Source organism: Myotis daubentonii, chromosome 7 (assembly GCF_963259705.1).
Source record: "Myotis daubentonii chromosome 7, mMyoDau2.1, whole genome shotgun sequence".
NCBI lineage: Eukaryota > Metazoa > Chordata > Mammalia > Chiroptera > Vespertilionidae > Myotis > Myotis daubentonii.
This window is the reverse complement of record NC_081846.1, coordinates 69,214,518-69,228,850: the sequence shown is the minus strand read 5'-3', so window position 1 is coordinate 69,228,850 and position 14,333 is coordinate 69,214,518. Positions and strand designations below refer to the sequence as shown.

At 36.2% G+C, this 14,333-nt stretch overlaps 1 protein-coding gene across 6 annotated transcripts in view; it reads right to left on the bottom strand.

Moving 5' to 3' along the window:
- Positions 1-14,333, bottom strand: part of ZEB2 (zinc finger E-box binding homeobox 2) — a 134,834-nt gene that overhangs the window by 30,463 nt on the left and 90,038 nt on the right. For 5 of the 6 annotated variants that reach the window (XM_059704546.1, XM_059704549.1, XM_059704547.1 and 2 more), the window contains 2 exons: positions 14,244-14,333; positions 9,293-9,364 (listed from right to left, as the gene is read on the bottom strand). The exon at positions 14,244-14,333 is cut by the window's right edge and continues 168 nt beyond it. In XM_059704546.1, coding sequence (XP_059560529.1) covers positions 9,293-9,364; positions 14,244-14,333 — 162 coding nt within the window. The remainder of the gene's footprint in view (positions 1-9,292; positions 9,365-14,243) is intronic. The other variant, XM_059704545.1, reaches the window with a different exon arrangement.

Genomic DNA, 14,333 nt, shown 5'->3' with positions numbered 1-14,333 from the left:
AATCAGGCCCTGACAAGTCCTCCAGTCTATTTCACCCATTCTGATTTTATACTTGTCTTAGTTCACCTAGGAGCCTGAAATCACTTCCATCCCTATCTTCTAGTCTTACATTCTTACCTGAAAAATTAAAATCTAGCTCATTTTCCCTGCCCCTACAGTATCCAAAATGTCTAAAGAAGCTTTAATAATTGTATTGACTTATTTCAGTCTATGTTATCAAAATAGGATACTCTTTTATGATGATAATTGAATTTCCATACATTGTCCACAGCAACTACCCTACATTTTCACTCCTCAATATTCCAACCCTCTCTCATTCCCTTACTGTCTGTCAACTGATGAGTTCTTTTCCTACTTACCACAAAGAATGCAACTCATGTGATGTGAATTCCCTAAACTACCTTAAGTTCAACCAAAAAAATCTGCCATTATTCTTCCTTTCTTTTTAAATTTTATTGCTAAACATGTGTCTCTTCCCATAGCCAAGGCTACCTTCTAGAGCTATCCCCTCACAGCTCTTCTGATAACCTACTTCATCTTTCACCCATTCTCACATTTTCAGCCTTTCCTTCTTGCTCTCATTTGCAGAGGCATGTTCAGCAAGGCTTTTTCCTGAAGAGAATCTTCCCTAAAATTTACAACCTCCTGTCTTCACGTCCCCAATAATTGATCTTATACTCTATCAGAAGCTCTTTGCAATATGGAACACTTTTCACCTGAACCTATATAGCTTGTTGTGTTTCAAATAAACATCTTAATCCATATATTATTAAAATAATTAATAAGAATGGCTAGCAATGATTACACATTTAGTATGTCTAACATTGTGCTAAACAGTTTACACACATTTCTTACTCATCCACCATTGTTTTATTCACCCAATTGAATGTAAATCCTTAATGACAGTGATTATTCATTGTATCTTTCATGATGCCTAACAAAATGCCTTGCACCTAGTAGGGTCTCCCTAAGTGACTAGTAATCTGAGTTGTTAATGAGGATACACTTATTTATAAATGTTGCCTTTCTGAATTTGAATCTGATTAACATCGAAAAGATGTAAGTTTCCTTGTGAAAATAGATGCTTTGTCTTACGTGTTAAAACATACAATTTCTTTCATTTTTAGTTTTTTCTATTGACACTGTAAGATTATTCATTCCTTAAAGACTGGAATTAGATTTTCTATTTCCTTAAAGTTTCTTTCTTAAGCCTCAGTTCAAATTCTGCACTAAACAACTAAACAAACACTCTGACTGAAGAGAATGAATGGAAGTATTTTAGTGGTTATTAACAAGTGACAAATATTTTATTCTTTGTTTATTGACTGTTATAAAGGACAGAAGAAAAAAAAATATGATTCCTGAGCTAATCAGTGACCAAGTAAAAGAAAATCTCTAATAGCTTTCATCATCATTATATACAAACATTATAAAGACTACCAAAACCTCTTCCACATTAAAAAAAAGGATGCTAGTTAAAGATGATGTCAGATAGAAAATTAAGCTATTCCTTCTTAATCTTCATATTTTAACCTCAAATGCATTGTGAGGACAGTGAAAAGAAACTTGTACTAAAACTTGTCTGAGTAGTTTTCTAAGATGTCAAAGGAATGTAATTAGCAAAGGCTCTTAAAATGGACTGGTTAGTCCTTCCACTCTAAATTTGTTAAATATTGTATTTTTGTTTTCTAGAGAAGGAGTCTGTGAGGAGCCAATGTGAAGGGAGAAAACAGTTCAGAAAGCATTTGCAGTATTTCTTAATGAATAATATAGTTTACATCTTACTTGTACATGCAAACAGGCAAAAACAAAACAGGTGAGCGTAGTATATGGTAGGCTTTGTATTAAGTACTTTAAAAATGCTCTGCCACTTAATCCCTACAATGAGACTTTGTACACAGGGAATCATTATTTCCACTTCAGTGATGTAGTAATGAAGGCTTATTATATATTCAAGTTCATGTAACTAGTAATTGGTAGAGACAAAATTCAAATGTAGTTTATCTGACTCTAGAATCTGGAGCACCCCAAAACAACATTTGCCTTTCATATGTAAAAGCAGGTATACATTATTCTTAAAATATTGGAAGCACATTTAATGACTATATCTAGAGTCAATATATATGGTTACTTCTTGGACAATAATTGGCTTGCATTATGTAAGATTAAGAACGGAGACCTAAATTGGCTTTGCCCGGTTTCTAGACGCAAGGTGTTTTTCCTTTCCCAGCAAAGGAAGCAGCGGTGCAGGTGGTTATTAATAGCCCTTTATAACTGGAGTAGTAGATTGTCTGAGTAAATATAACTTTCACACTTTCAAAGAGGAAACAACAGGGGCCTATTTGGGTCTTGATATGCACGTGAAACTGCATTAATGCTAATGATCACCATGTACCTACTATAGATCCTTGTTACTACTAGCTCTCAGGCAAACTCATGTTTATAATGCTCCTAGGTTTTTCCAGTTCTCTAATCTTCTTGGAAAACAATTTTTTCACACACTCTTAAAACTTCTACATAATAATTTCATTCTGAATTTGAGTCTGATTAACATCGGAAAGATGTAAGATTCCTTGTGAAAATATATGCTTTGTCTTATGTGTTAAAACATACAATTTCTTTCATTTTAAAAATATTAAAACAAATGTAGAAACATTAAATGAAATGTGGGAAATTATTAATATACATAAGAGTTTTCAATGCTTTATGTTGTTATAAGTCAATTTTGCTATGATGCTAATCTAACTTTGTTGTCAAAAGTAGTGATACCTTAGGTCAGGGATCCTCAAACTTTTTAAACAGGGGGCCAGTTCACTGTCCCTCAGACCGTTGGAGGCTCCAGACTATAGTTTAAAAAAAAAACTATGAACAAATTCCTATGCACACTGCACATATCTTATTTTGAAGTAAAAAAACAAAACGGGAACAAATACAATATTTGTATTTGCATGTGGCCCGCGGGCCGTAGTTTGAGGACCTCTGCCTTAGGTCTTAGGACAGTGGTTCTCAACCTGGGCTTCACATTAGATTCACCTGGGAATCTTTTTAAAATACTGATTTCTGGGCCTCATCCTCCAGAAATTCTGTTTCTTTGTTATGGGGTGAGACCACAACATTAGTAACAAAGAAACAGAATTTCCGGAGGATGAGGCCCAGAAATCAGGATTTTAAAAAGATTCCCAGGTGAATCTAATGTGCAGCCAAGGTTGAGAACCACTGCCCTAGAATGTTGTCCTTTGCCTTTAACAACTTGACTTTAGGAACTAAAATCCTGGTTTCACCCTGAAGATGCTGGACTTAATCCCTGCCACAGGGAATGCTTTCCCCTACTGGGGCTTCCTTCCCAGAGTCCATTTCTTCTCCACCAATTACTTGTTTATTCATTTATTCGTTTTATCAGTCATAATGTGTACCATGTGTGTTCACTGCTATACTGGCCACTTTGAGGAAAACAGGGAATAGTTTCCTTCTTAAAGCAAATATTTTGAGGGGCACTTTTAAGATATATATATATATATATATATATATATATATATATATATACACACACACACACACACACACACACACACACATATACACATATACACATATATACATATATACATATACACACATATATATATACATATATACATATATAATGTATTTAATCACCTCAGCAATCAATCCTATGAGGTAGGTATCATTATAATCTACCTCCACTTTACAGCTGAAGAAATTGCTTTATCCTCATGAAATTAAGTAGGTGAAAGAGGTGCAAACAATATAAAGAGGAACAATGCAGCATGCCCAAATAGTCATGTGCACCTGAGGGTGGTGGGGTTTCAGAGAGGAAGAGATTGGTGTGGTTTGGGTGTTCAAGGATGACCACGTGAAGGAAATGGGATGTGAGATGGCCCTGAAGGATGGGGACAATTTGGATGACTGGAGGGAAAGGGAGAGAGAGATTATCGTGTCAAGGAAAAGCATGGGCAGAGATTCAGGTTGGCCTAAATGTGATTCTTTCCAGATACTACCAAGGATTTGGTCTGATAAGAATGAAACATTATTGGTATGAAATGGATGGCACTTAATACCAGAGAAGAATGTGGATTTTGCCCGATAGGTACTAAGGTGCAATTAAGGATGCTAAGAAGGAGATTTAGACAATGAGAAAAGAATTATTGGGAAAATGTGAACTGAGAAATAGAGGAGTACATGAAGGCTAGAGAGCAATCAAATGTAATGGAGTCTTTCTTGTTTGAGAGACTAGAATAATGAGAGATGAAACTGTCTGGTTAGTGATTTCAGGTGAGGGGTCAAAAAGATGTCAACTTGAAAAGGTGAAAGGGAAAGCAAGTGTTGTTTGTCTCTCATTTGCTCCCTCATTTCTTCAAAACTTCTGACCTAGGCCATTCCAGGATTTATGGTAATAAAGCAACCAAAACCCCATACCATTCCTGTCCTCAAGTAGCTTACAATTTAGTGGGGAGAAACATACCTGCAGGTGACTAAATATAATATGACAGAGAATGAAATAGATCCTATAAGAAGCCTCTGAAAGGAATGAATGGTTAATCCTGAGTTGGAGACAATGAGATGGAGATGGTGGAGATGGCCTTTAAGAGGGTGTGTGATGCTGTCAGGCTAAGAAAGCTTTCAGGCTAAGAAAGAACAATGGCTTCCTAGGTTGAAGGAAAACCATGAGCAAAGGCAAAAGGGTATAAATGGTAAGCAGCCTTTCTGAGCTGGGGTATATTCCGGGCAGTGGTGTTAAAGGCAAGATGGAGTTAGATCATGGAGGTGCCAACTCAGCTCAAAAGCCTACTCATTCTGAAACCAATGGAGAACCATTCAAGGTTGAGTCTGAAATGGAATGGGGGATGAGTTACAATTATCCATCTGCCCTAAGTGTCAGAAAAACAACTCCTAACTTACTTTGCTAGGGTGAAGAATGTTATTAAAGAAACTAGGAATTGAAAACAGGGGGCCCAGTTAGCAAGATATTATAATACTCAAATGAAAGATGAGGATTTAAAATGATACAAGTCATGTATGACAGTGTGACAGTAGAATTCATAGTGTTTAATGACTAATCAGACAAAGTAGGTAAATGTCAAAGATGATGCCATCGTTTCTAGCAGCAACAGCTCCTCAGAGTGGTGGGAACCCTTTTGAGGCAAAAGGATATGTCTGGTGATTTAAATTTATTTCCAAATCTGCCATCAGTTAGCTATGTGGCATGTTTTTTCTGTTTTTTTCTAGTTTCCTCAACTATCAAATTACAGTTAAGGAATTGTTCTGGAGTGTAACTTTTAATTTTAGAATGCTGTGATTCAATTCAACTAAACCTTTCCACTTCTTCTTACAGATTTAAACTCAGCAGAATATATTTTGAAGGAGATGCTTTCAGATTCTAAAAGACGATTTTATTCATATAAAGTTAAACTTTACTATTTAGTAGATTTGTAAAATTGAGGAAGAACTTCAGAGGTCTTGTCTTTACGTTTAGTTAGGAATGAAGATTGTGTGATGAGCATTCAGAGAGAAATATTAGAGACATTGTCTTTGTCGTCCCTCTAAAAGTTATTCCAGTTAATAACAATTTTTTATCAGAAAAATTGCTTAACTTTTTTTGTTTGTTTTGTTAATCCTCACTTGAGGATATTTTTTTCCCCATTGATTTTTAGACAGAGTGGGAGGGAGGGGAAGAGATACAGGTAGAGAAACATTGATATGAGAGAGAAACATCGATATGAGAGAGATGCAACACATCAATTGGTTGCCTCCTGTACGTGCCTGAACAGGGGCCAAGGGTCGAGCCTGCAACCAAGGTACACGTGTCGTTGACCAGAATCGAACCTGGGACCCTTCAGTCAGGGGGCCGACACTCTAACCACTGAGCCAAAAAGGTTAGGGCAACTTTTTTAAAATGTATATATTCCAGTGTCTACTGGCTCTGCTTTGATTAGAAAAGAAAAATGGAATCTGATGTTAAACAGTTCTATATTCATTCATTAATAAAAAACATTTATTTAGAGCCTATTAATTTTAAGGCACACTTATAGACAATGTGGTAGCCTAAGAAACAATCCAGGCTTTTAGAGTTTGCAATCTAATTTGGAAAAGACAACATATTAATTAACAACACACTACAGTCTCTATGGAAAGGTTAGCTGATTTGTTCTATAAGAGTTCATTGAGGGAGATACCAGTTAAGTTGGGATGGCTAGAGGAGGTCAGTGGGATTCTCATCAGAAGGACTTGGGTGAAGAGAAATATGTGGTCCATTAATAAGTAATTTCAACCAGAAAACATGTCTTATTTCAATTTCCCATGTATTTAGCATCTAAAAAGATGCTAGAGCAAAGAAATAGAAACTTATAGTTGGGAAGAGATATATATTATTCTCTAACTGGGCTGAGTTATAAACTGAGGATCAGCAGTACATTCCCAATTACCAAGTTCATTGTATTTGCTCAGCATTCTTTCACAATTGTAGTTATTGGAACCTTTTGATTGAATTGACCATTCTCTCGCTTTTGAAACTTTCTTTCTTTGCCTTCTGAATATTTCATATTTTTTCTCTCTTAAAAATCTTTTTTCTTTCAATGAATTTGACTTTTCTTTCTACCCACCAGGAACCCTGGCCTCAGCTTTCTACTTGTTTCAATAAACACACTCTCAATTGTAAGGCTCATCATCCCAAAATATTAAGTACTATCTGAATATATTTTCATGACTCTCAAGTATCTATAGCCAGCCCTGATTTCCTGGGTTTCAATTCATTTCTAATGGACATTCTCATCTTTTCTTGTATATTTGTCTAATCTTTATATGAAAATATTTGTGTCTAAAAACCAGCTCAAGGTCTTCTCCCCAAAATTGGGTCTTTTTTTCTGTTTATCTAGAAATAGCAAGTATTACCATATTCTAAACACAGAAAGTGTAATCTTGAAGCTATTTTGACTCCATCACTAAGAGAATCAATGGGTCCGTAAGAGGCCATGTTGCTAATTTCATCATTGTCACCACCCTAGGACAAGCTTTCTATCACTTTACACCTGAATGACTACAGTGACTTCTAGTTGGTTTTTCCCCCAAAGAAATCATGGTAGTGTAACATGACCCAAACTTGTGTTTGTTGCTTTGTGTTCTCCATCAGCTGGCTTCAACTTAAAATGTTCACTTCATTTCCCATGAATTGCCTCCTAGGACCTGGCCAAATCCTTTTCCTAGTCCCTGAATAAATATCTCAGTTTCCTTCATTGGCTAACATACTCCTCCTTTGCTAGAAAGCTCTTCCTCACTCCTCTATGACTATGGAAAATGTACTTAGTTCAAGTTTCAGACCATCATAAAACCTTTTCTAAATACTAACACGATGGGATTTCTCTTACTTCCGTAATTTGAAATAATTATGGTTCTTGACATTTGTTGCATATTTATCACATATTTTCACTTACTGTTCATTATTATTTTTTGAGTGTTAGTCTCATCTTCCAAATTAAATAATAACCATGTCTTGGACTACCTGACCCGTCTTCTACCACACATACCCACAACAGTGAACATAGAGAAGACAGTCAATGGATACTTATTGATTTATTTATTGACTGAATACATATAAACTATAAGGAGTAGCAAGCAGTATGAGAAAAGGCATCTTAAAGCTAGATGAAAGAACATTCAAAATTGATTTTTAAATCTTCTAAATAGAAACACTTTTTATTAATTTCCCTTTAAACTTTAAGTGTGTAAAACAGCCAGTAAATTGTCACTTTGTGGAATAAATTTACTTTTGTGACACTTCAACTGCCTATAAAGGTAATAAAATTAGCATTTATTTATGCTTGAAGTTGAAATTTAATATTTATTTTTAAAAGAAACATGAACCCATATTTGATCTCATGAGTCGGGACATTGTAGAAAGTATCTTATTTATGGTATTTATTATGATGCTTTTATATAAAGTTATTTTTTCATGTTTCTATTTTACATGGTGAGGGTACCCCTGCAACAGAGACTATTAAAACTAGAAACACTCTTAAGAAGCAACTAGTTCAATCTATTTATTTTTCAGGTGTAGAGAGTGAATTCCAAAGAGGGTAACTGACTTGCCCTAGGTCAGAAGCTAGTTACTGCCAGGGCTGTACCTAAAAATTAGGATTCTATAGTTTTTCCAAAATCCCATATTTGTGCAGTTTTATTTTTGTAACTAGATTTTCAATATTTTATACCCAAGAAAGTGAATTACTACCTTGTACGTTATTTAAAAAAGCATTCTAAATAGAAGCACAGCCTGAGCGGTTTATTACGATGTTCATCAACGTAAGAGAAGTATGAATATAACCTTAATTGCTCACACTTCTAAAACTTCATAAAACTGTAACTTTTTTTTCGATTGGTGAGTTGAGTGGAAGTAGTTATGTGATTTTATTTTACTTTTTGGTGTTGTTTTGGAAGAGAACCTTAATACTGGGCACTATGCTAATATTTGTAATGGTAGTGTGAAGGGCTGTTTGAAACACCAACAATAATTAGCCTTATTCAGGAAAAGAGATAAACACAGCGAGTCTATGTAAATTTGCACTGGTGCCGTGAGAATGAGAGAGAAGATGCTGTTGGGGAACAGAACATGGACTTTGTCTGGAGACTCCATCCTGCAACAGGAGCCCAGGAAAACAAAAGACCACTGACTACCTGCCCACTGTCCTTCTTTTTAGCTCCACTAAAAAGAATTAAAACTGCCAGTGTTTCTTTATAAAACCTTTGCTTAGACAATATTATTTGGAAGGGTTAGAGGGCACTGAGCATTAAAAGTAAAGACAGAATAAAAAGAAACTCAAATGATCAATTTTTGTGAGGGATGTTCATGGAAATTTGGTTTGTCTTTCTGAAAAAAACAACACATTTTACAAACAAAATTACTCTGTATCATTTGAATCCTGAGTGACAAATAGGAAGTGGTGCCTAGATGAAGCCTATTATATTCTGATTTTAAAATCATTTGTGCAATCTTTTAAAGTAAAAATTACTTACAGAAATTTGCCAAACTCATGATTTGAAAGGGTTTAGTCATCCACTTCACCTTTCTCAATGTTCACAGGAAAATGAAGGGTTTAAGATATATTTGCTGAATCAAATGCCAAAATATAGAGAGTTCTAATTTGCAACCAAACAGGAGACGTGTAATGTCTAACTTGAGTGTGAAATCATGGAATTACAGATGGAAGGGTCAGTGTTTCCCCGAGTCGCTAGATCCATATGACAGGGCAAATGTGAGCTTGGTGCGGTCAGCTTCACTTACCTGTACCATTGTTAATTGTGGTCTGGATCATGGCTTCCGGCCCCATAGTGTCATAGTCTTCCTTCATTTCTTCTGTGGGGGAAAATTATCTTTAGCATTTGAAAATTGTAAAAAGGCTTACTATACTAAGCATGCCAACCACAGGAACAAGGAAGAGTCTTTGAAAGGAAACAGAGAAAAGGCTTGTTGTAAACCTCTAAACAATAGCTTTGTTCAAGCAATTGAATGAATCCAATAGTGCTAGCTGCACAAGAACTTATTTACTTTAAGCATTACTGCAAGCTGTGAAAAACAGAGGTGCTTATTTGGGGCAAATGAAGGGCTTTTCTTCTGGTGGCAGTTCTAGTGACAAACAGGGGGAAAGATATTATTTTTTCAATAAGAGTCAAAAGCAACTAGTATTTGTACTTACAAAGAGCCATGCTAGCTGCTATGCCTCTAGTAACCCTGGATGGTTTGAGGCAAGTCAGAATTTCTTATTTTATTTTCATACTTGTCTCCCCTTTGTATGGCACTAACCTCCGCATGCATATTTCTTTTTTAAATCTAATTCTACATATCGAAACTCGAAATGCCCAGTTTATAAGACAAGCATTGAAAACACCTGTTTCACTGTTTTATAAAACCTTCAAAAGCATGCTTCCTTCCCCAACCCCTCTGCAAATATCTCCCTTCCTTATTTATGCCCCAGGAGATAATCAGAGTCATTTTCTCAGGAAAACATACAGATAGAACAACAGCTCAATGTTCTGATGAAGATGAAGATATGTAACATTAAAGTTGAAGACGCGTACCTGATAAAAGGCCATTTTCTAAAATGGCAATATTTTTTAATAGGAAGAGTGTGAAAAACAGGAGGATTCTTGACTTTTCTGCCTATCAAATTGTAGTTTATGTGAGAGGGCAGAGAAGGACAGTGGCCAGTTCAAAATCCTCCAAATACGTAAATGAAACATGGACTTTTAAAAAAATGGTATCTTAACAACAACAGTACTAATGAGAACCAAACACGATCCAGTATAAATATTTCCCAGTGGTAATTATTGTACTTAAAACAAGAGAAACTTTATAAATGGGTCTCTGAGTTCCCGAATTTATTCTAATCATCCTTTGCTCATCACATTTTAGTCGCAATCATTTGATAAAAGAACAAGTTCTAGCAAATGTTATGGCAACATTAGAATAGATGTTTTATAGTTAGTGACCTGCAGCTTGTCTGTTTCTGGTTTCAGAACTGAAAAATCATGGGCTTGATAGGTAAAATAAATAGATGCTAATTTAATGTCACTGAACATATAACAGTCAGAACATTTGAATGGTTTTTGTTTAAACTGTACAACCACTTTAAATTTATTCTTGGACCTGGATTTGTCTCTTATTGAAGGTCTATTTTCACAGAGACATTTTGCATAAAACATGTAGAAGTTCAATATATAGCAAAATTGTATTGTCAATTGTAATAATTGATCGGTTGAAAGGCTCCCTCGTCTGATATTTTTTATCAGTCTCTGCAAGGAATGAAATTAAGGTATTTCTCAGAAGTTCAGCACTAGATATAAATATAGCTTTTGTGTCTTTCTTCCTCGTTCTTCTCATGTGATTTCTGGTAGCTAAGAGTCAGAAGTATCATAAGTTTTCCATCTGAGAGATCAAGTCACTGAGGGGAAAACAGTTAACAGCATTTTTTTTTGCATAATAGTGGTAATGTTCAAGATTTCTGCTGCACTTCCTTCCTCATTGTCATTTTCTTATGAAAAAGTAAAGAGAAGTTACAGTAGGTGGTTGCTTCCCAAATTATTAAATGCTGGGTGTACAAATGTGTAGTCGGCAATTTGTGTCTACTGGACTCTGTAGTAACTTTAGCTTTACCCTCTTTTATCAAAGATGGTGCAATTGCAATGGTGTCACTTTTTACCTAGAATGTACTTTGCTTCGATTTGCTGAGCACCAACCTATCCTTTTTAAATTTCAAGCTCAATTTATTAAAATGAAACACTATGCCTTTCCAGGTATGTACTTGAAACACTATGTATCTGCCTATTTAATTAAGTTCCACGTGACCCAGACTCAGGAAAAAAAAATAGTAATTCTGAGGTTAGGAATATCCCCTCTGAATTAATGGCAGTCCTGGCTGTCTTTCCGCCTCACGCCTAACCTTAAACATTTTCCAAGACACCTCTGACTCAGCACACTGTGTCTGAAACCACATAGTATATTTATTTTTAAAACACTTGTAAAAGTTTGCATTTTCCAGTCACCCTTGGGATGAAGGTTTGTAAAAATAAAGGGCACTTTCTTCCTGAAGATGAAGAATCCTTGAATAAGCAGAAAGAGGCCAAGATGCAGGTGATTTATTTAAGTCTGTGTCAGTGATAATGATGTCATGGTTTCCAGCACACTGTGTCCACCCCATTGTGGGACAAAAGAATGTCAAGGACAATTCTAAACACAAAACTCTGATTGTGCTGGAACCGGAAAGGCACAGTAAGAACTCCACTGCGCTCTTCAGCTCAAAACCTGCATCCTGCAGACAAAGGACAGAGAGCCAGGGAGCAGGAGCAAGGGAGAGGGGCTTATCTCAGAGTGAAGCTATGTGCTGAGGTAGGACGGTAGACAGCCAGGCACCAGGGATAAAACACTACTAAATAAAACAGCAACAGAATTAGAGTTATTGTCTGTAGTGTGCGTTTTGAACAATAAATAAAAAAAATATTTTATCAGGAGAAAAATGTGTTATCTAAGAGTCAGGATAAACAATGAGTAGCTTTTTAAGACCAATTTCTTTTCATTAGACATCAAGGCACCACTTTTGGAACAATAAAAAAAAGGACAATAAATCATGACTAATCATTAGAAATAGACAGGTAATAGCCGGGTAACTTTCTGGGTCCAAATAGCCCAATGAGATTAGGGATTTACATTTTATTTAATTATTGTGACTCCAGAATGCTAGTTTATTTACCATCAAGGTAAGAGAAAAGAACAGCCTGTTCATTTGTATCTCAGGCAACATTAACCACAGGTGCTAACAGGGTTTGTAAGGCATTCATATGGATTGTGGTATATTAAAACATTTAGAATCATGATCTATGACCAGCACAGAAAAGCTGCCATGGTCACACACTACTACAGCTTGACATTGGTGTTTGGGCTGTTTTTCAAATACCCATCTTAATTTTTTTAAATTAAACTTTTTTTTTTAGAAGTTTGGAGCGGCACATTTGTTATATCATTATTAATTATTCCTTTAAGGGTGGAAATTCGAGTAATTGGTCCTTACCCTTGATTTCTAGATATTAAAATTTAAAGCATCAGAACATTCATTCTTATAGCCCTGCATATCTAGTTCATTAACAAATATGAATAGCGAACACCAGCTCATTTAAATAGTATGTCTTACATGAGTTCTCGCCACACTCTTTTTCTGTCACACTGCTCCCAAGAATCATTGGCTCTTATTATACATGTAAATGGCTATCATAAAAATAAAAATTTCATTTAAGATTGTTAATGACTTCTGCAGCAGTCAGACTTCCTTTAATGATCATCCTCTGCCCCTAATTAAACGTATTTATCTTTCAAGCATCTTTGGCTGAGTTCTCCCTCATAGTTGAAAATCTAAAACCTTAAGACTTAATGGATATAACGATAAATGTTTATGTGTGGGATTGCTGAGATTCGAGAAGCCTTCACCGAAAGCAAAATTGGAAACAGAAAGAGCACAAAACTTGGCACCGTCTATTAGGACAACGAGAAAACAAATACACGGCACTCACACTGCCATCAGTCTTTTCTTCTGTGTGTTTTTTCCCCTCCACATTTAATTTCTTTGGTTAGTGGAAGTGCTTTCCTTTTCCTCCTTCCAGAATACCAAGCAATTCCTCTGCCTATGTTCAATTTTTATAGTCTGCGACATCACAATAGCATATAGGTAGACTTTTTATTTTAATTTTCTATTATAGTTGGCATGCGATAGGTAGACTTGTGCCTCTTTCCCTTCCCACTCACTTCACCTATCTATAAAAAACTGCTGTTATTTTTATTGCAAAGGAAAAACAAGGTGGGGTAAACCATGATAGCTTTCTCCGTGTGCTTAGGAATAGAGATTAAGGAGACACAATGGTGAATTAGGAGTCATTTAAACAATTGTTACAGGCCACCTTCCCAAGTAAAGATGAGCAGAGGGAATTCAGGGGACTAAGACTAATTCTCTTTTGCTAATCATTTCACCCCTTAGTGATGTTCCATCCTAAGTGAGCTTAGACCAAGTCACTTCCATTCACCCAGTGGCAAATGGAAGTTTTAGTTTGAACATAATTTACCTTACTTTTATGACAGCTGGCCTTGAACCACCTTTACTTCCCCAGAGATTCCCGCCAAATAGCCGGGCATCATTATCAAGTGCTTAGCTGTTAAATAATAAAAAAGCTACCTGACCAGGTAAAAGTGTGAAATCACATTCACACTTAACAAAGGAGAATGATTAGATGGTCGGATTAGAGCAGGAGGTGTCAGACAGACACTGCAACAACATTAAACTGGCAGCTCTTTAGTTGATATTGCTACACCATTTCCACACGAGACTTTCAAAATTATGTCAGTTGTGAGTTCTTACGTGGCTTCCAAGTTCTATCCCGAATGTACAGATCTTGATCATGCTCTGTGGTTCGCGCATGACACACCTGCTGCAGGTACTTCGTGTTGTGTGTTTCTAATGTAGCACGTGTGAGCAACGTGCATCAGCACCGAAACATAACCCCTTCCTAAGATGTCAGTGGTGAAATGTGATAACGCTGCTATCACTTCATAATCTGTCACCAGCTTTGGTATCTCTACGCTGCGAGGGCCATGGGAAGAAATATTTTAATTATCTGGTTGTGGACGTTCCCCTAGGTAGGAAAGATTAGTGTAAGATGGCACAGGCAGGGGCCAAGTCGTCTCTGACACTTACCTGGACCATCTACAGAGGCTTGCAGAATGTCGCTGCTGTGCCAGGTATGTTCCACTCCACCCTCCCTTATCTCATCTTCCTCGTCCTCTC